This window comes from Cyprinus carpio, chromosome A3 (assembly GCF_018340385.1).
Source record: "Cyprinus carpio isolate SPL01 chromosome A3, ASM1834038v1, whole genome shotgun sequence".
In the NCBI taxonomy this organism is placed as follows: Eukaryota; Metazoa; Chordata; class Actinopteri; order Cypriniformes; family Cyprinidae; genus Cyprinus; species Cyprinus carpio.
The window spans coordinates 18705349-18726445 of record NC_056574.1 but is presented as its reverse complement, the minus strand read 5'-3'; the positions used below and the strand labels follow the sequence as shown (position 1 = coordinate 18726445).

General features: G+C 42.8%; 1 protein-coding gene across 1 annotated transcript; it reads right to left on the bottom strand.

Annotated features, from left to right (window-relative positions):
• Positions 1-12790: 12790 nt before the first annotated feature.
• On the bottom strand, positions 12791-18241 carry arhgap21a (Rho GTPase activating protein 21a). Its single transcript, XM_042721559.1, has 5 exons — positions 17911-18241; positions 17729-17821; positions 17194-17272; positions 17035-17089; positions 12791-14181 (listed from the first exon to the last, which is right to left on the bottom strand). Exons 2-5 carry the CDS (start codon positions 17811-17813, stop codon positions 14155-14157), a joined length of 246 nt encoding a protein of 81 aa, XP_042577493.1. The 5' UTR covers positions 17814-17821; positions 17911-18241; the 3' UTR covers positions 12791-14154.
• Between the last annotated feature and the right edge of the window lie 2856 nt (positions 18242-21097).

Below are 21097 nucleotides of genomic sequence, written 5' to 3'. Positions count from 1 at the left end.
GAGAAAGATATCACAACCGAGGCTGTGAAAAAGCTGTGGGGGGCAACAGATTTGGCGCTAAGTGCTACCAAACATACTGCCCGAGCAGTGAACCGCTCTATGACGGGGATGTTAACGGTCGAGCGCCACCTTGGCTAATCTCGCCGACATTACAGAAAACCTGAGTTGGACAGCAAAAGCCTCTCGTCCTCAATCCCCTTACAGCAGTTCCTGATACTTCTGCTGTTCATCAGGGACTGTTCCCCTCCACTAGAGAGCGCTGTTGGACTGCTAATGCACATCCAACCCTCTCACTGCAGTCCCCACGCTCTAACATTGACTGTCTCGCAGCAAAGGCACCTCGAGCATCAATGGAAAGAGCTATCACTTGAGCGCCCCCTCAGACACTCTGCACAATCCAGCCTTCAGAGTTTGAGGGACGGCACAAGAGGCTGACAAAGACAGCCTGTTTATGACGGCTCACACAGCTGCCGTGTTCTCGCTAGCAGCGGGGCCCAATGTTTATCTTGTTGGATAAAGTCCTGCCGTGGATACGCTTCAGGATTATACACAAACAAAACACAGCGACTTTGACGCATGCGCTTCCCTTCCTGTTCGTCAGGGACTGTGCCCTCCCCGAGAGCGCTGTTGGACTGCTAATGCACATCCAACCCTCTCACTGCAGTCCCCATGCTCTAACATTGACTGTCTCGCAGCAAAGGCACCTCGAGCATCATTGGACTGAGCTATCACTTGAGTGCCCCCTCAGACACTCTGCACAATCCAGCCTTCAGAGTTTGAGGGATGGCACAAGAGGCTGACAAAGACAGCCCGTTTATGACGGCTCACACAGCTGCCGCGTTCTCGCTAGCAGCGGGGCCCTATGTTTATCTTGTTGGATTAAATCCTGCCGTGGATACGCTTCAGGATTATACACAACGAAACGCAGCGACTTTGACGCATGCGCTTCCCTTCCTGTTCGTCAGGGACTGTGCCCTCCCACTGGAGAGCGCTGTTGGACTGCTAATGCACATCCAACCCTCTCACTCTACAGTCCCCACGCTCTAACATTGACTGTCTCGCAGCAAAGGCACCTCGAGCATCATTGGATCGAGCTATCACTTGAGCGCCCCCTCAGACGCTCTGCACAATCCAGCCTTCAGAGTTTGAGGGACGGCACAAGAGGCTGATTAAGACGGCCCGTTTATGACGGCCCACACAGCTGCCATAAGCACGCTAGCGGCGTGGCCTGATGTTAATTTTGTTGGATTTAATCCTGCCGTGGATACGCTTCAGGATTATACACAACGAAATGCAGCGACCAAAGGAAATCGTGCTTGCTGCGGCAGGAGCGTCTCTGCTGGGAATAGGGGCTATAAGTACACCCCTCTCAGATGGAGTCAGGTTTTACAGCCGCTATTTTTTGTCTTAAAAAAAAAAAAAAAAAAGTGGCAATTTACGCTGTTTTGAATCTTGCACTCAGGATGAGGAAAGAAATCAAGATGTTAACGGGTAAAGTCTATTCTGTCTCAGATTCAACCAAAGAGTTGGTTTGTCACGATCGATCTGAAGGATGCATATTTTCATATTCAGATCATCAAGAGACACAGGAAGTTCCTCAGATTCGCTTTAGAGGGCAAAGCGTATCAATACCGTGTTCTTCCCTTCGGCTTAGCCTTGGCTCATCGAGTAATTTCGAAATGCATGGACGCAGTTCTGGCCCTATTGTGGCTCCAGGGCGTTCGCGTATTGAATTACCTGGATGATTGGCTGGTGTTAGCACAATCGCAGACTCAAGCACACTCCCATTGGGATCTTGTGCTGAATCATCTAAACAGCCTGGGCTTATGCACAAATTTCCAGAAGTGTGTTTTTAATTCCCTCTCAGCGGATAACCTTCTGGAAATAGACTTGGACTCTTGCGCGATGACAACAGACTATCTCTCCCGCGTGTTCAGTCTCTCACGTCATGCCTGCGCCATTTCATAGCAGGTCGCGCAGTGACGGTGAGTTTGTGCCTCAGACTTTTGGGTCTATGATAGCAGCATCCCCTGTAATCCGTCTAGGCTTGCTTCACATGCGCCCATTTTCAGTGGTGGATGAAAAGCCAAAACATTTCACCCCGTTGTTTTCCGCATTGTACGATTTCGGTGACACGGAGGTGTGTTTATGTCGATAAAACCATGGATGTCAGCTAAATTCCTTCAACTGGAGTTCAGCTGGGGATTCGTGCTTCCCGCGAGACTGGCACGACTGACGTGTCTTTGATCAGTTGGGGAACTGTTTGTCAAGGACGCCCAGCTCACGGAGCATGGACGACGACACAACGCGGCTGGCATATAAACAGGTTGGAATTGCTGGCAGTTTTTATAGCTCTCTAGTATTTCTTGAATCTGCTGATCAGCCGTCATGTACTACTCAGGTCAGACAACATGGCGGTTGTGTCGTATCTGAATCAGCAAGGAGGATTATGCTCTCACCCCCTGTGCAGGCTGGCGAGGATAATTCTTCTTTGGTCTCAGAACAGATTTCTGTCGATCCGAGTGGTTCATGTCCCCGGGCACTTGAACTTCGGAACGGATTTGTTCTCCGGACAGAGCCTGGAGCAAGGGGACTGGAGGTTGCACCCCCAAATGGACAGTGTGGAGCCACACACCCGTGGTTTGCGGATCTGGTAAATCTGTAGCGGGCTCTCCGTGGAGATTCCCCCAAGACAGGACTTACTATCGCAAGCACGAGGGATGACTTGGCACCCAAGGCCAGATCTATGGAAGCTGTGGGCGTGGCCTTTGAGCGGAGTGAGTTTATATGTCCCGGTTTTTCAGTTGGAAACCACCGAGACTATAATGAATTCTAGGGCAGTTTCTACGAGACGCTTTATGCTTTCGAATGGAAACTGTTTTCTGCCTGATGTGGAATTCATAATTTAGATCCAGTTTACTGCCCCGTGGCTTCAGTACTGGAGTTTCTTCAAGACAGTTTTTCTGATGAAGTAACACCAGCCTCTCTTGAAGTTTACGTGGCAGCCATTTCAGCTAACCACGTATATATAGATGGTACTTCAGTGGGCCATCATCCGCTGGTCTGTTGCTTATACAGGGTTTGTGACGGCTAAGGCCTTTCCCGCCCTGCACGAGTTCCTTCATGGAATTTATTCTTGTGTTGCAAGGTCTATCAGAACATCCGTTTGAGCCCTTGAAAAATAAATAAATAAATAAATCCTACTTAAAGACAGTTCTTCTTGTGGCTTTATCCTCCCTCATGAGAGTTGGGGATTTGCAGGCTCTTCTGTTTGGCCCTCGTGCATGGATTTTTCACCAGGGTTTGTGGAAGTACTGCTGCAACCGAGACCTAATTATGTCCCTAAGGTCGCCTCGAACCCCTTTCACTTTTAACAAGTGGTCTTGGAAGCTTTACTCCCTGCTGAGGCGGGGCTAGGAGATCTGAGTCTTTTCCCTGTCAGAGTGCTGAAGACTTATGTTGAACGAACAGCTCCATGGCGTGAGTCCGACCAGCTGTTGTCTGTTAGGACGCAAAATAGAGGCTGTGCTGTCACAAAGCAGCGCATGTCCCATTGGTTGGTGGAGACTATATCTTTAGCCTATGAGGCGCGCGCCCTTAGAAATTAGAGCTCATTCCACAAGAGCAGTGGTTTCATCGAAATCATTTCTCAGTGGATCTTCTATATATGATGTCTGTGCTGCGGCAGGATGGTCCTCTCCGAGCACTTTTGTCAAGTTTTACAGTCTGGATGTGAAGATGGCTCCTGGCTCCCGGGTTCTATCCGCTTGAGCAGATGCTTTCCTTGGATCCCAACTATCAGGTACGTCAGGCGTTATGGTATAGGGTTCCCATACGTTGACGTCACCGCAGCATCGAAGTGACCTATGAAAGGGAACATCTCGGTTACGTATGTAACCACGGTTCCCTGAATAGCGAACGAGATGCTGCGGTCCCGGCCGTTCCGTACCTTGATAGCATTTCTTCAGTTCATGAAATCTGAGCGAAATAGCGCGCGGCACTCAGGTATACATGCGTAAGGCGGTGCCAAGCGCTATTTGGCCAATAAAATTGGCGGGATGGTATAGGGCTTCAGACATTCGTCACACCGAAAGGTATTCCCATACGGTGACGTCACCGCAGCATCTCGTTCCCTATTCAGGGAACCGTGGTTACATACGTAACCGAGATGTTATTTTCGGCAATATGCCACAAAACGCCTATATGCATAGACTGAACAAAAAATAATTTATATTTTTCAAAATGTGCAGAAAATAGTACAAACTCTGCTAAAGTGAATGTTTTGAACAAGTATCAACTTAAACATTATTAAAAAAAAACAAACAAACAAAAAAAACACATTATTTTAGCTTAAGGTATTGTATCTATGGTCCTCTGTGGGCCTTTTACCCCGTGCTGGGGCGCCTCTTCCCCCGTGTTGGGTAAAAGGCCCCTCTTGCCACCTCATACATTTATAGGATTTTTAAACAAAACAAATAACTTGAATTGTTTATTTTCACACAAAATCAGTTGCTCCATCAATAGTCAATACAAACATATTTTTGTATTTATTATTTTGCATGTATTATTTTGAAATATAACATATTTTAGGCGCAGTGAATAGCACAGTTTTTCTTAAGGTGTGCCTTTAGCCCCGTTGTACCCTACCTCCCGCGTTCCTGCAATGTGTGTCCTGCTCCCGTATATGGCATATAATTTTTGCACATCAGTGAGCCGCTATCAATATGCGGGGTAATTAAATAGGCAAATCTCGCGGTAGTGGGGGTTTTACCCTAACCGGAGATTTGCGTCCCGCGGGAACCCAATCCCAAAGTCTAGCGCATTAACCTATGGAGAAGCAGTGCTAATTAGGCTATCAGTCTCAATGCCGGGAAAGTGCAAATTCAATGGGATTTACAATAAAAAGAGATTTACAAAATAATTTTAATAAATGTTATAACAACATTTAGCAGCTTTTTATTAATTAAAAAATTGAGACATTCTTAATTTAAAAATCTTAAATTTTGTACAAGAACTACAGCAAAAACCAGTGTAATGCATTTTTTATCAATATTTCAGAAACTGCATTTGAATATTAGCAGTATTGAATTTAATGGATTTCAAGTCCTTTAAACACGACTGTCTAAAACGGTTCAAATTAAAATAAAATAAAATAAAATAAAACCTACACATTCAAAACATCATTACTCTGACATTTCTTTATGTAAATATTAAGTGTAAGTGAAATGGTAAGTACAGTAAGGACTTTCATGATGTTATGTGCTGGGGGTGTGAATTTCAAAGGTGCTTGATTTAATAAAATGGTACTTTAAAAAGTCCTTGAAAGTCCTTGAATCTGGTGTTCATGAAAGAGTGGGAACCTTGATAAAAAGCATCACCATGTGTTAAATAGGCTGGCAAAATTCTAGAAGCATGCTAAAACATGCTAGCAACACTTAGCTCAGTGTTAAAGCATGCTATTAATGCAGTAAAATAGAACATTACTGTAACTCAAGCAAACATTGTCCAATCTGCCTCAAACTTCACAAGTTTGATTAGAGTCCTGGCCTGAAGACATTTACATGTTCATATTTGGTTATAGCTATAGCGCCACCTACTGGCAACAGGAAGTGACATGTTTTTCACTTATATGTACTATTAGCAAACAAAAAAATATACTATTGTGTGCTAAACATGCTAGAAATATTCCCAAACATGCTTAAAACATTTAACTAAGTGCTAAAGCATTCTATTAATACTATGAAACAGGAAGTTGTTGTAACTCAGGCAAGCAATGTCCGATCTGCCCCAAACTTCATATGTTTGATAGGTGTTATGCCCTGAACAAACACCCATTCCCAAATTCAGTTATAGACATAGCGCCACCTGCTTGTAACAGGAAGTGACATGGTTAACACTGTAATGGACTCCCAGGAACATATTAAAAAGTGTCAACAAGTGTTAAATAGCCTGGCAACATGCTAGAAACATACTTATACATGCTAGTAGCACTTAGCTAAGTGCTAAAGCATGCTACTCATGCCGTAAAAAAGGAAATTGCTGTAACTCAGGCAAGCAATGATCAATCTGCCTCAAACTTCAAACGTTTGAGAAGAGTCCTGTCCGGAACACATCAACATGCCCTTATTCGGGTTATAGTCATAGCACCACCTACTGGCAACAGGAAGTGTCATGTTTAACACTGTTATGGACTCCTGGCAACATGTTAAAAACATACTAAAACATGCTAGTAGCACTTAGCTAAGTGCTAAAGCATGCTACTAATGCAGTGAAAAAGGAAGTTGCTGTAACTCAGGCTAGCAATATCCGATCTGCCCCAAACTTCACACGTTTCACAAGAGTCCTGTCCTGAACACATCAACATGTCTGTCTTTGATTATAGTCATAGCGTCACCTGATTGCAACAGGAAGTGGCATGTTTAACACTGTTATGGACTTCTTGCAAAATAAAAAAAGCATCAACATGTGTTAAATAGGCTGGCAAAATTCTAGAGGCATGCTTAAACATGCTAGCAACACTTAGCTCAGTGTTAAAGCATGCTATTAATGCAATGAAGTAGAACATTACTGTTACTCGTGCATACAATGTACAATCTGGCTTAAGCTTCACAAGTTTGATTAGAGTCCTGGCCTGAAGATATCTACATGCTCATATTTGGTTATACTTATAGTGCCACCTACTGACAACAGGAAGTGACATGTTTTAATACTTTTATGCACTATTAGCAACACCGTAAAATATGCCATTGTGTGCTAATCATGCTAGAAATATTCTCAAACATGCTAGCAACTAGTGCTGGGCGGTATACCGGTTTACACCGAAAACCGGTGTATATTTTCGTTACGATGTTAATTTTTAATATACCGCCATACCGATGTATTTATTTACTCAACGTTCGGAACGTTATGCTGCGCCGCGGTCGTGGCACACTGTTTCAGACGGACCCTTTATAATGTTGCACTTGTAAGCAGCGACAGCGGTAAACACAGTAGTGCTCTGGTGTTACGTTATAATGCCTGTTTCACACATACTCCGTCTGCAGTGCGTGTGCGTTGCGTATTTTTTTTACGCACCCATGTTAAGGGTTTCCATCGTTCATACTGCACGAGGTTGTGGTCCATCAGTGCGTTCCAGGAGCGGTGCGTCTGCAGCAGTGCAGCGAACGTTTATGTACCGAGTCTATTTTTGCTGTGATGCACGCGCTGAATTAAAGCGCATTGTTCGCAGGAAAAATTAACATGGATTGACACGGCAGTCATTTCACAATAAATGTATACTAATTAAATACTAATTAAAGCTGTTTCACAAGCAACACATTGGTTTTTGGCTAGGTTTAAAACAAGAAAAAGAGCACTTTTAGATAAACAAGGAAAACAATATATATATTCACTTTTATGGAGGCAGAAAAAAAAGTTCATTAAGACCCGTGGGATTGCTTGTGATAAAGATTTAAATGCAAAAGGCACGAGACTGTTTCTGTCTGTGGTGTTTTAATTTGAAATATTTTAACAAGAAAAGTAGGCTAATTATTGTGTTTAAATGTTTTGCTGCTTGCTTGAGCAGCTTATTATACAAACCTAGAAGTAAAATGCATGTATAATGCGTTGTTTATATTTGAGTTTAAACTAATGTCTATAACTATGAAAGATTGTTACTGTTCTGTGATAAAAGACTCACAATGCTAAAAAAAAAAAAAAAAAAAAAAAAAAAAAAAAAAATATATATATATATATATATATATATATATATATATATATATATATATATATATATATATATATATATATATATATATGTATAATATGTGTTTTTTTTTTACATGATATGAAATCAAAACAATGAACAAATGTTGTGTTTGTGGACTAAACAGCCGTGAATCAGTAGCGGACTGCAAACGCGTCCCACTGCAGACGGAGTATGTGTGAAACAGGCGTTACAGGGAAGATGGATGCTGCAGAACTAGTAGAACATGACACAGAAGAACTTGTGCCAAAAAGAGGAGCCTGGTCTGTTGTTTGGAGGGTTTTTGGTTTCCAAAAATCCGACGTCGACCAAACAACCATTTTATGCAAGTACTGTCGGGCTAAAAGCACGTCTTGGAATATCAACCAGAATGCGTTGTACACCTGATTATACAATAAAAAAAAAAAAAAAAAAACCCATAAACCGGCAAACCAACATAAAAAAAAAAAAAAACATAAAATAAATTTTCAAACAAACCACCAATAACAACAAGCAACACTTACTATGTGCTAAAGGATGCTATTAATAGTATGAAACAGGAAGTTGTTGTAACTCTTGCATACAATGCCCAATCTGCCCCAAATTTCACACATTTTATAAGAGTCCTGGCCTGAACACATCTAAAGGCCAATATTCAATTATAATTATAGGGCCACCTGCTGGCAACAGGAAATAACTTATTTTAAACTAACTTAAACATGAAATGTCTGATCTGCCCTAAACTTCACATGTTTGAAAAGATTCCTAATCTCAACAGATTTTAAGTCCAATATTTCAGTTATAAACATACCGCCACCTGCTGGCGACAGGAAATTACTTGTTTTAAACTAACTTAAACATGCAATATCCGGTCTGCCCAAAGTTCTTGTATTTGATATGGGTCCTGGCCTGAACTCATCTTTAGGCCAATATTTGTTTATAGTCTTAGCGCCACCTGCTGGCAACAGGAAATTACTTCTTTTACACTAACTTAAACATGCAATGTCTGATCTGCCCGAAACTTTGCATGTTTGGTAAGAGTCCTGGCCTGAAGACATTTACATGACGATATTCAGTTATAATCATAGCGCCACCAGTTGGCAGCAAGAAATTTGGCACAAATATTTACCTTTTTATAAGCATATGGCCCAACGTTCGCTGTTCTCCTATGGCCACCGGTTGGTGGTGAGCCCGGGTGCGAGGGCCCTTTCATCGCTGCTTGCAGCTTTAATTCTTAAGTTATACCTTAAGCATTAAAACATGTTTCCCAAAGCGATCAGTTAAGTCTACCTTCTGTATGTCACACTTTCGTAAGGTTGGTCTGGCCCAATCTTAGCTATACCTTATCACTGTTGACAGTTCATAGTTCTTTACATCTCAGTCTATTCAAATAAAATTCTGATGTTTTAATACACCCAGTGTTAAACTAGGCTAACTGATATGTTTTCATTAACAAAGAAAAAAAACTGTCTTTAGACTGATAGTTAGACCATTAGACAGTAAAGGCTTAGGCGTCTATTTAAAGGGAATGATTGTGGTGGGGAGTTTGGTAAAATCAGAGCTGATCCTCCCTATACGCAAAGTATGTATGTTGCGTAGGGCCCCCGAAACGCCAGGGGTTTTGTTTTTGATTTTGACCAATGGTTATGAAAACATGAATGTTCCTTTTGGGTACACTGTTACCCTTTCTATGTAACATCCAAATCAGTCAAATCATGTAACGTGACATGTAAAATACAGTCTCCTGCTGTTCTTGCTCAATACTAAAAAATTCATTAAATTTGCACTGAGCCGTGGAAGAGACACTGTTTCCTAAGTGCTTTCCATATGCGCAATTCGAGATGGACTGAAACACGATCAAATATTGGCTACTTTGCGCTTTGTATATGTCAAAATATCCCTCTTGGTGAGTTTTCACTAAACACAGTCAGTTATGTCTTTAGTGAAAATAAATGTAATGTCTGTTTTGGGGTTTTGGTTTCATGTTCTTGTTTTCATGTCTTTTATTTTGTAATTTGATTTATGCTGTTTGTGTCATGCTTCCCTTGCCCTCATGTATCTCTGCCTTGTGTATGTGTCATGTTCTGATTGGTTTATTGTCTTGTCATTTGATTTATCAGTTCTGTTTACTCATTGGTTGTCTTAGTCATGTGCCTTGTTCCCCATTGGTTTGTTCATGTCATGTGACCTGTATTGTTTGTTATAAGTAGTCATGTTTTTGCCATTTGGGCCTTGTCGTGTATTAACGTATGGACCTGCTGTTGGTGAGTCAAGTCTGTTTTAGTCACGTCTGTTCATGCCATGACAAGTCTGTTCATACCTCGTCAAGTCTTTGTTTATTGTTTGGATTTTGGATTGCGCCTTATAAATAAACTGCACTTAGGTTCATCTACGCTCCCCTTCAGTGGACTACTCATTACAGAATACACGACCATACCATGAACCCAGCAGTTGCCCTCCTTGGACTACGTCAGGGGAATCATGCCATTGAGGATTATGTTCAGGGCTTTTGTGGATTGTACCATTTGGTGGCTTTTAACGATGTGGCCCTTAAGGACATTTTTCGACTGGGTTTAAATGAACCCATTCGTTCTCAGTTGCCTGGGGGGGGAGATCCATTGGTCACTGGAACAGTATATAGCCTTTGAGTGGATACTTTTACTGTGGGTGTCGTGGAGGAGGAACACAACACTTCCTCAAAGTCTGCTCCCATCATGCCTGCCAAGCCCAGGTCAACTCGCATCACGACTGCCAAGCCACAGCCTGCTCACATCATGTCTACTACGCCAAAGCCTGCTAATGTCGAGCCTGCTACTCCAGGACTTGCTCACAACATGCCAGTTAAGTCACCGATTACTCATATCATGTCTACCAAGTCAAAGCCTGATCACATCATGTCTACCAAGCCAGAGTACGCTAACATCATGTCTGCTACCCCAGGGTTTGCTCACGTCATGCCTGCTATGCCAAGTCTTCATGTCACGTCTGCCAAGCCAGAGCCTGCTCACATCATGCCAGTCACGCAAGAGATTCTTCACAACATGGCCACCATGGCTTCCTGCTCTGCCTGCACCGCCTGGCCACCCCACTAGGCCTGCTCCGCCATGGTTCCCCGCTAGGCCTGCCATGCCATGGTTCCATATTGCTCTGGATCTGCTCCATGGCCCAGGTCCCCCTCTGCTCCATGGTCTGTCACTGCTCCACTGCCCAGGTCCCCCTCTGCTCCATGGTATGTCACTGCTCCACGGCCCAGGTCCCCCTCTGCTCCATGGTCTGTTCCTCCCCCACTCCACTACCCTCCTGGACTTTTGGGGTTTTGTTTGGGTGTCTGAAGCCACCCTTAGAGGGGGGGATATGTCTGTTTTGGTTTCATGTTCTTGTTTTCATGTCTTCTATTTTGTAATTTGATTTATGCTGTTTGTCATGCTTCCCTTGCCCTCATGTATCTCTGCCTTGTGTAGGTGTCATGTTCTGATTGGTTTATTGTCTTGTCATGTGATTTATCAGTTCGGTTTACTCATTGGTTGTCTTAGTCATGTGCCTTGTTCCCCATTGGTTTGTTCATGTCATGTGACCTGTATTGTTTCATCTACGCTCGCCTTCATCTACGCTGATTGGGTTCATCTACGCTCGCCTTCAGTGGACTACTCATTACAATAAACAGTTTGAAAAGTAATTGAATGCTAGTCAGTATCTGTGCATTCCGTGACAGCACCCTACTATATAAACCTGCTGCTGTCTGTCATTTTCTGTTAATCAACCAACAAAAGTAAATGAGAGAATTATTCACTGCTCTTCATTATATATTTTAGAACTTTATGAATGAATTTGTTAAATTTATATGGTGAAGTCTATGCAGTGCTTTATTTTTACATTTGATTAATCTATAGGCTAAATTGTTTAATTTTTTTTTTTTTTTTTTTTTAATGAACAATTTATATGTAAATGATTTATCATTCATACTGGCAAGCAGCCTTTGGAGTATCATCACTGGTGGCTGTCAAGCCATGCCCTAGCAACCAAACAGAGTACCCTAGCAAACGTTTAGCAAGACCTGTATCTTTGCATCATAACGTCATATAGAAATGGGATTTCTTTCTTTTGACTCCTGCTAGCAAATAGGACTCCCAACATGTTACACATGCTAGCAGTGAATAACTTTACGTTTACATTTAGTCATTTTGCAGACGCTTTTATCCAAAGTGACTTACAATTGGGGGATACATAATGTAATTCATCTTAAAGAGGCAAACAGACACAGGAAGTGCTTGTAATACCAAGTTTTAGACATTGTCAAATAAGTACAAGCTAGAAAGAGAAGGAATAAGTAAAGATATTTTTCTTAATTATTTTAATTTATTTTTTATGATGAAGTCAAGTAGCTTCGAAAGAGATGAGTTTTCAGCTGTCACTTGAAAATTGTCAGGGATTCAGCATTCCGGATAGGGTTGGGAAGATCATTCCACCAGCCAGGAACGGTGAACGAGAATGTTCTGGAAAGTGATTTTGAGCCTCTCTGTGATGGAACCCAAAGGCGTCGCTCACTAGCGGATCTCAGACTTCTGGAGGGGATGTAGATTTGTAGTAGTGAGTGGAAGTAGGCAGTTGCTGAGCCTGTGGCTGTTCTATATGCAAGCATCAATGTCTTGAACTTGATGCGAGCCGCAACCGGTAGCCAGTGCAAAGAGATAAAGAGAGGTGTAACTTCACAGTGGAATCCCTGTGATGCCCAGTGATCAGAGGGTAGACAGGAGGATCTGATGATTGAAAGTGTCAAAAGCAGCAGATAGATCCAGCAGAATGAGAACTGATGATATGGAATCAGCTTTTGCAATCCACAGGGCTTCCATGACTGACAGTAGTGCAGTCTCAGTTGAATGGCCACTCCTGAAACCTGACTGGTTAGCCTGGTTTAACCTATGAATGGAAGGAGAGAGACAGGGTCTGTAGCTATCTGTAAGTTAAGTGTTTAATAAAAAAAAATTGTCAGCATTCTCATTCTCTATGCTTAAAATATTTAAAAACCACAATATGATCCATTGAACCACAAACACATGACATAGTGAACTGAAACAAAACCTAAATCTAATAACATAAAAAAGGAATATAATTTAAATCTCCACTGACCTATGAAAGGAATGGCAGCCAGGGAGTCCTGATCCACAGGCAAGGGTGGTATGCCACCATTAGTCTGGTCCAATGAATCTTCTGACCTTGAGGGAACGGCTGTGGTTAAAAGGGGTTCAAGAGTATCCACAGGTAAAGCATAGCTGGGGTGTAGCACCCCATGAGTAGTTTTTCTGCCTAGGGGGGGCTTTTGTTGAAGCACCACCTCCTGACTCTTAACTTGAATGTTCTCTTCACTAAACCCACCAATCACTGAGCCTGCTGCAGCTGAGACTTGAAGCACTGCTGTGGGGGTAGTGGTGAAGGATGCACTCTGCAGTGGGTCAGTTTTCAGAATTGGAAGGGTGTTGGAAGTGTCACTGAAGGAGTGAGACTGTTGCATAAGATGGCTGGCCTTTTGGCAGAAGGAGGTGCTGTAGCTGCAGTAGCTCACCATCTGATCATCTACAATTTGTGCAGGTAAACATTTGATCTGAGCAGCTGGCTGCTGGGCTTTGCTTAAGCCCCAATCTAAGGGTGGCACCACTGTGGCAACAGCCTCATGATGGGCAAGACTTTGGCACTCCTCAACCCTGGATGGCTGATTGCTTTGATGAGGACATGCTGGTCTTTTGTAATGGGGCAAGATCGGAACAGATGCCTTTTCTAAGGTCTCTAGCAAACAGCTGCAATTCTGCTCATAGGAAGCATATGCAGACAGCAGGTTCTCTGAACAGGAATGGCTGGAGGTTTGACCCCGCCTACCTAGCTTCTCCAGGGAGTGGTTGGCCCCTATCGTTGCACTGTAGTGGTGCAGAAGGGTGTCCTGAGAAGAGCTGTGTGACCATCCACCACAAGACCCTCGCAGTGCCAGTCCCAGCTCACACAGCCAGTCATGAGAGATGCTATGTTGGTGATGATAAATTTCAAGGCCTGGTTGCTCTGCTTGGCTGTAGTACCAATTTGACAGAGCGTGGTGGCACAGTTCACTGCGAGCTTGGGGAAGACTGCCTTTCCTAGGACAGGGGAGCGAGGCAGAGGCAATAGCTGCATTGTGGTTAGCAAAGTGGAAGTCAAGCGGGCTCATTGTTATCCCTGCTAAGGATGAGGGGTGGACACAGTGGTGAGTCAGGTGGTGATGGGCACGCTGAAACCCAGCAATGATCCCAGAACTATCTGCTCCAGAGCCTTTGTCCAGAGTGGGGTTGGGCTTACAGCTGATGTTGTCAGGAAGACCAAGGTTCTCGGTGGTGGAGGTCGGTTTGCTGCTTGGATAACAGACCGGGAGAGGTTCAGGAAGGTATTGGGCTTCTCCAGTGTATGGCTCATTCACTCTCTGATAGAAAATATGCCTGTAAGAGACAGAGAAAGAAAGTTTACTGTGAATGGGGATGTACCCTTGAATGAAAGGCAAGAAGACAAAATCATGGGGAAATAGAATTAAAAGACAGGTTCAGGCAACCACAAAAACTGTGAACAAAGGTATTAAATGAACTACAATTTTCATTTAATTAATTCAGAAGATCAAGCTGGCGATTCGTGTGGATAATCGGCTGCAACACTGTGATCAGTGCATGCACCATCTTTTGTTTCCTGAGGTGGACTCTTCCAATGTTACGGTCAGCCCCGCTATCGATCCGGAACCCATGCAGGTGTGCAGAACCTGACTGATTAGGGAGGAAATGGATTGTTGGAGAAGCAATGGACTGTGTCTGTATCGTGGAGCGGCTGGCCATTTTGTTACCAATTGCCCGGGAAAATCCCAAGCAGTGTATCTCTAGAAAAATCCTCTTCAGCTATTCTCTTCCCGGTCTACAATGGGCCAACATCTTCCACACCTGCCAGTCTTTATAGGACTCGGGAGCAGAGTGTAATTTCATCAACGCCTCTTTTGCTTTACAGCTCAACATTCTTGTGGTCAAGCTTCCTCATTCCATATCTGTTCATGCACTCAACGGTCAAGTTCTGCCATCAGTCACCCATAGTACTGGTCTCATCAAGCTCATCACATCTGGTAATCACACTGAGGAAATTTCTCTCCTGTTAATTGATTCAACCATTTTTCCCGTGGTCCTTGGACATCCTTGGCTTTCCATTCATAACCCTCACATTAATTTGCAATAGAACACTGTTTGTTCTTGGAGCAATTTTTGTCATGCATCTTGTTTGTTGTCTGCTCATTCTTTCGTTTTGTGTTCTGTGTTAGAGGAGGAATCCGTGGACCTGCCTGACGTGCCCGAGGAGTACCTAGACCTGAAGAAAGTGTTCAGTAAATCTTGAGTAGCTTCTCTTCCTCCGCATCGTCCTTATGATTGTGCTATAGACGTATTGCCAGGTACATCTCTGCCTAAAGGCAGGTTATATTCACTTTTTTGCTCCTGAAAGGGACGCCATGGAGAAATATATATCTTGCAGCCAAGATCATCCGCCCTTCCTCTTCCCGTGCTGGGGCGGGATTCTTCTTTGCCTCTAAAAAGGATGGTTCTCTGTGACCTTGCATTGACTATCGAGGGTTGAATAACATTACGGCAAAGAATACGTATCCTTTGCCATTTGTTGTCTTCAGACTTTGAGCGGTTGCAGGGGGCTTCCTTTTCCACGAAGTTGGATTTTCGCAACCCTTATCATTTGGTCCGCATCAGGGAGGGGGATGAGTGGAAGACCCCAGGGAGCATTTTGAATATTTGGTTATGCCGTTCGGGCTGTCCAACGCTCCCGCGGTCTTCCAGGCACTCGTCAATGATGTGCTGAGAGACATGGTCGATTAGTTAATATATGTTTACCTGCATGACATTAATTTTTTTCTTCGTCTCTCCAGGAGCATATTCAGCACATCAGATGAGTGCTTTAGAGGCTACTTGAGAATGGTATTTTTGTCAAGGTGGAGAAATGCGTTTTTCATGCACAGTCTGTCCCTTTTTTGGGGGTTTATCTTCTCATCCAAGGGGGTGCGCATGGATCCAAACAAGATTCAGACTGCGGTTAATTGCCAAACCCCAGATTCCCACAAGGCCCTGCAGAGGTTTCTGGGATTTGCCAATTTCTACCGATGTTTCATACATAATTACAGCCAACTGGTCACCCCTCTGACTACCTTGACCTCCACCAAGGTGACGTACAGGTGGTCTAGTGCAGCTGAAATTTTTTTTGGCCCCTATTTTTGTGACACCTGATCCTTCACGTCAGTTTGTGGTGGAGGTCGACATGTCTGAGGTGGGGGCCAGAGCAGTGCTTTCCCAGTGTTCTCTCGCTGATGGCAAGATGCATCCTTGCGCATTTTACTCCCATCGTTTGTCACCTGCTGAACGTAACTACAATATTGGTAACAGAGAGTTGTTGGCTGTCAAGCTGGCTTTGGAGGAGTGGCGTCATTGGATGGAGGGCTCGGGGTGCCTTTCATTGTCTGGACAGATAACAAGAATTTAGAGTACATTAAATCCGCCAAACGACTGAACTCTAGGCATGCTCGGTGGGCGCTTTTTTTCTGTTGTTTTGATTTTTCGATCTCATACCATCCGGGCCCCCAATAAATCAAGCCTTTTTGATCGTTCTGAACATCAACCTGTACCCGAATGATGGGAAGAAAACAGTATGTAGAAGGTTTGGTACAGCTCATGATCCAAAGCATACAACATCATCTGTTAAACATAGTGGAGGGAGTGTGATGGCATGGGCACGCATGGCTTCTAGTGGCACTTTGTTACTGGTGTTTATTGATGACATGACCAAAGACAAAAGCACCCGGATGAATTCTGAAGTGTATACGGATACACTGCCTACCCAGATTCAGCCAAAGGACTGGCAAAGCATCACAAAGGAGGAAACCTAGTCTTTGGTCATGTCCATGAGTTTTAGACTTAAGGCAGTCATTGCATGCAAAGGATTCTCAACAAAATATTAAAAATTAACATTTTATTTATGATTATATTTATTTGTCCAATTACATTTCAGCCCCTGAAAATGGGGGGGACTGTGTATAAAATTTTTTTGTAATTCCTAAGCATTGCATTTTATATTTTGTTCAACCCCTTGAATTAAAGTTTGAAGTCTGCACTTCAATTTCATCTTGCTTGTTTCATTTTAATTCTATTCTGGTGGCATACAGAGCCAAAATTATGAAATTATGTTGGTGTCCAAATATATATGGACCTAACTGTATAGTTGTGTGTGGGTTTTAGGGAAAGAAAGGTTATGTTCACACTTACCAACTGTAACACATCCTCATCTTTAGGCATGATGGACAACTCCAGTCCATTCTCACTAAATACAAACAAATGCAGTTATAAAGTACAAATTCACTGGAGCTATAAATCCACTTTTAATTATAAGTAAAGCTCATTAATGAGTATTTAAAATAGCCTCACCTATTCTGAATCAGTGCTATGACCTGAGGATACGTTTTTCCTAGCACACTATCTCCATTTACCTTCACCAGCCTGTCTCCTAAACACAAACACAGACTTATAAAATGGAAAGTTCCAGTTATGAATTATGATTGGTTGAACTGCATTCAAAACAATTGTAAATTACTCTAGAAACATACAGCTGTGACCTCATTGCATCAGTATTACAACAACTCTGCTATCAGTATTACTGCTCCAAAGAAATTGTTTCAAAATATCACTTTTAAAATAAATAAATAAATAAATAAATAAATTTTAAAATAAATGTTTTATGCAATAACCATTGCATAAAAACAATAAGCCCTGTGAATCTGTGGTTTCCATTGGATTTCTAACAGCTTGCCAAGTCATGTCTTAACAATGTCCCTTATCTGTTCTAAACTAAACAACAGCTTCTCTTTAGGCTTATTACTTTAATTCATCATATTGGTTGCTGTTACGTTAACAGACAAAAGGCATTACACATTTCAGATATGGGCATACCATACTTCCCTACCTGTGCACAGGCCTGCCTGATGGGCCGGACCTTTCTCTTTCACATTCTTCACAAAAATAGTGTCCACTGGCTCCAGACAAGTCATTTGACCTCCTGAGCAAGATCATACAACCACTATAAATACACAACAACTGAAATATTACTAATAGAAGTGCAGCATTTCAAGGTTAAGATCTACTTACCTTTGCCTTTGCCATTCTCCACAACCTGCAAGAAAAGAGTAAATGTCTGAAGTCAGTTAAACCACTGAAGCACACATCCACACATCGGCTCTTGTCTGGCTTGCTTTGGTGGCAGAGCATGAGAAATCTCATTGGATGTTCAGTTTAGCAAATGAGTCAGTGCCTGAGAATTAAGCGAAAGTGATGAAAACAAGCAAGTAAATGAATCTTGATGAATATGCTGCTGATATAGACAGCTAATTCATCTCATGCAGCTGCAGAACGCATGTGTAAGTTTGCAGTCGGCGGTAGTCTGTGCGGTGTGTTCAAGTGGAGTTTTTTGGTCCAGACTCTGTCGATGCAGGGTGACAAAACCATCGGCTTTCGTCGCTGCTAGCTGTTTGAAATCAGCTTGGTGTGTCCTGGCCTTTACACAGCTAGGAGAAGTCAGCAGAAGTTCGATGTAGTTGGTTGGTAGCCATTTAGTAGATGCTTTATTATTCAAAGAAAGAGTGCACAAAGTGAATCAGTGACGTGACATACAGCCAAGTATGGTGACCCATACTCAGAATTCATGCTCTGCATTTAACCCATCCAAAGTGTACACACACAGCAGTGAACACACACCTGCAGCAATGGGCAGCCATTTATGCTGCGGCGCCCAGGGGAGCAGTTGGGGGTTCGGTGCCTTGCTCAAGGGCACCTCAGTCGTGGTATTGCCAGCCTCGAACCCACAACCTTAGGGTTAGGAGTCAAACTCTCTAACCATTAGGCCACGACTTCCCCAGTAGTACAGTACATATACAAGAGGCATTGCTATGCAGTTGCTAAGGTGTTCTGAGTGTTTTTAGTGTGTTGCTATGGAGTTGCAAGTTTTATTATATATATAAAAAACATAATTAGCAGGACACATATCCAAATGACATTCATACTTGTAGCACAAATGGTGCAGGGGTTACAAGTGCCTTGTTTTCTTCCTCATGTGGGATATCAGAGCGAATCAGAAAATTGAAGATTCAATCAGAAATGTGTTGAAACAACACAAAGCACGGAATTCCACAAAGAGGCCCAAGACAACATGGATGATCGTAAAGACCGCATGTCCACCAAAGCATTTTTAGCCAGCTGAAAATGCCAGGCACTCTCCTGAAAACTTCCAGCTGTGAGTACTTGAGACCACAGCATTTTTGTTTAGTTTTTTTCAGTTGAGACGCTGTGGTTGCTATGATGCACAATATCCGCTGAAGAAATGGCAGACGCATCATGAATTAAATCTTTTTTCAATAATTATTTTTGATAACAATAATATGGTAGTCTGGAAATTCCATCTGGTAAAGAAATACTTGGAGACAAGCAATATTAAATTCTTCATTGTTGTTCAGATGTAGTACAAGCAGGGTGTGATGTGTGGTTGGTATTAGTCTTGCCCCTCCTCCAGTGTGATTAGTTAACTGATTAAAAAAGTGACAGTGTTGAGTGCTGCGTTTTACCCAAAGTTGAACATTCTTCAACTCTCTGCAAATCTAACCAGCAGTTTTAAACAGCTAGCAACATTAAAACAAAGAACACTTAGTCCGCGTGTCCACCAAAGCATTTTTTTTTCTGAGGCAAACATATTTTTTCAATTGTTTTCAATGGGTTTTATTAAAACACCAGGAGCGTGCAGATTGCTGAACACCTTTTTTTTCTTCTAATGTATAAGTTAATTAGGTTATTATTTTTGGGTTGAATAAAATCAAATAAATTAAATGTTACCATGAGAAATTGTACATATTCAATGAACAAAAACACTTAAAGGGACTTAAAGGCTCAAATAAAAACACTTTCCTCATCCTTCACGACAGTACACATGCTGGTTTTGTCCCATATCTAAAGGCTACAACACAACAGTCGAATTATACAGTCGAATTCTCTCATTATAACATACAGAGTGTATACACAATGTAAATAATAAATTGATTGCACAGTGTAGAGATTCATTGGTCATAACAGAACTTTGTGAGACTGCGATGCACAAAGAGCTTTTTAGTGACTATAAAGGGAGCACTCTTTGTGAGCTTTCTAGGCTATAATCTATTCAAAATGTAGAACTTTTGTTCCCTTTCAAGGGAACTTCGAACTGCGTCCTCTAGGGGTTGCTATGGGGAACGCCTCGTCGTGACCCGTGTCTGAAGCATACATTGAAAAAACACCAACAAGTTGGCCGGCGACAGCCCCTGACGTCACTACCAGTGCGACTATAGATAAATAGGCGCCGGGAGAACATGTCATTCTCTTCTTCGTCTTCACTGACCCTTTTGTAAGAAGCGTACAGCGTCTAGGAGTGCATGTTTCTCGCCAGAGGCTTTGCTCTGATACCTGCAGTTCACACGACTCGCATACTGTGGTGTGTGTGTGTAGTGAAGAGCAAGCGTAAGCGTTCAGCTCTTGAGGGAGTTAGATGCGCTCTGCTGAGCTCATTGTGATGCATTCGCGAGACTCTGAGGGGATGTGAGTAGTTCACTATTTACTAGAGTTTGTAGCAACATTTGCATGACTGCGTTCGCCCCTCTCGGGAATAGCGATGCATACGCGGCAGCAGTTTTTTGCTCGCGCTAGATTCCTGTGGTAATTTAGCAAGTGGGCGGATCGTGTTTAACTCCCGCGGGAGCTGAATGCATGCTGCGCTTTGTATCGCAGTGAGAACATGTAAAGGATCTGACGGGAAATTTCTCCCTATCAGTAATTTCCTTTTGTTTATGCTGCACTCCGGCTTAAATATATATATATATAGCATCGAGGGGATGCATGAGAATGATTATGAGCCACCTGTTAAAGAGAAGCTGCCATGCTGTCTCTCCATGGGGGAAGCATCTTCTCTTAAGATGTAAGCCCATTAAGACTTCCTCCTTGCAAAGCAAGCACTAGCAAAATGTTTAGAGAATGTGTGCATCCATGTCATTGTTATTTGATACCCGATGACACACACAATCTTGGCGTTGGTTTTTTTGGCTAAGAGCACGCACACAATGTCCTTGAGGGGGCAATTTGAATTCCATTTTTGTGCGTTATCTTTCTGGCCATAGCCCTCCAGCTCAGGAGAGCCTTCCATTTCTTCCTGATCTCCATACAGAGATCAAGTAAAAATGGAAGAGGCCGTTTTTCTTGCACATCCAATGATTCCAGCATACGAGTATGCAATATCGAGGCATTCAGGAAGTTCCATGCG

Bases quoted from the DNA above. Each gene is read 5' to 3' on its own strand.
- arhgap21a (XM_042721559.1), bottom strand. From the start codon at position 17,813: ATGACTTGTCTGGAGCCAGTGGACACTATTTTTGTGAAGAATGTGAAA. The intron at 17,273-17,728 runs GTAGGGAAGTAT...GTTTGTGTTTAG, and splicing joins TCAGGCAGGCCTGTGCACAG to GAGACAGGCTGGTGAAGGTA. The intron at 14,182-17,034 runs GTAAGTGTGAAC...TGTCTCTTACAG, and splicing joins ATGAGGATGTGTTACAGTTG to GCATATTTTCTATCAGAGAG.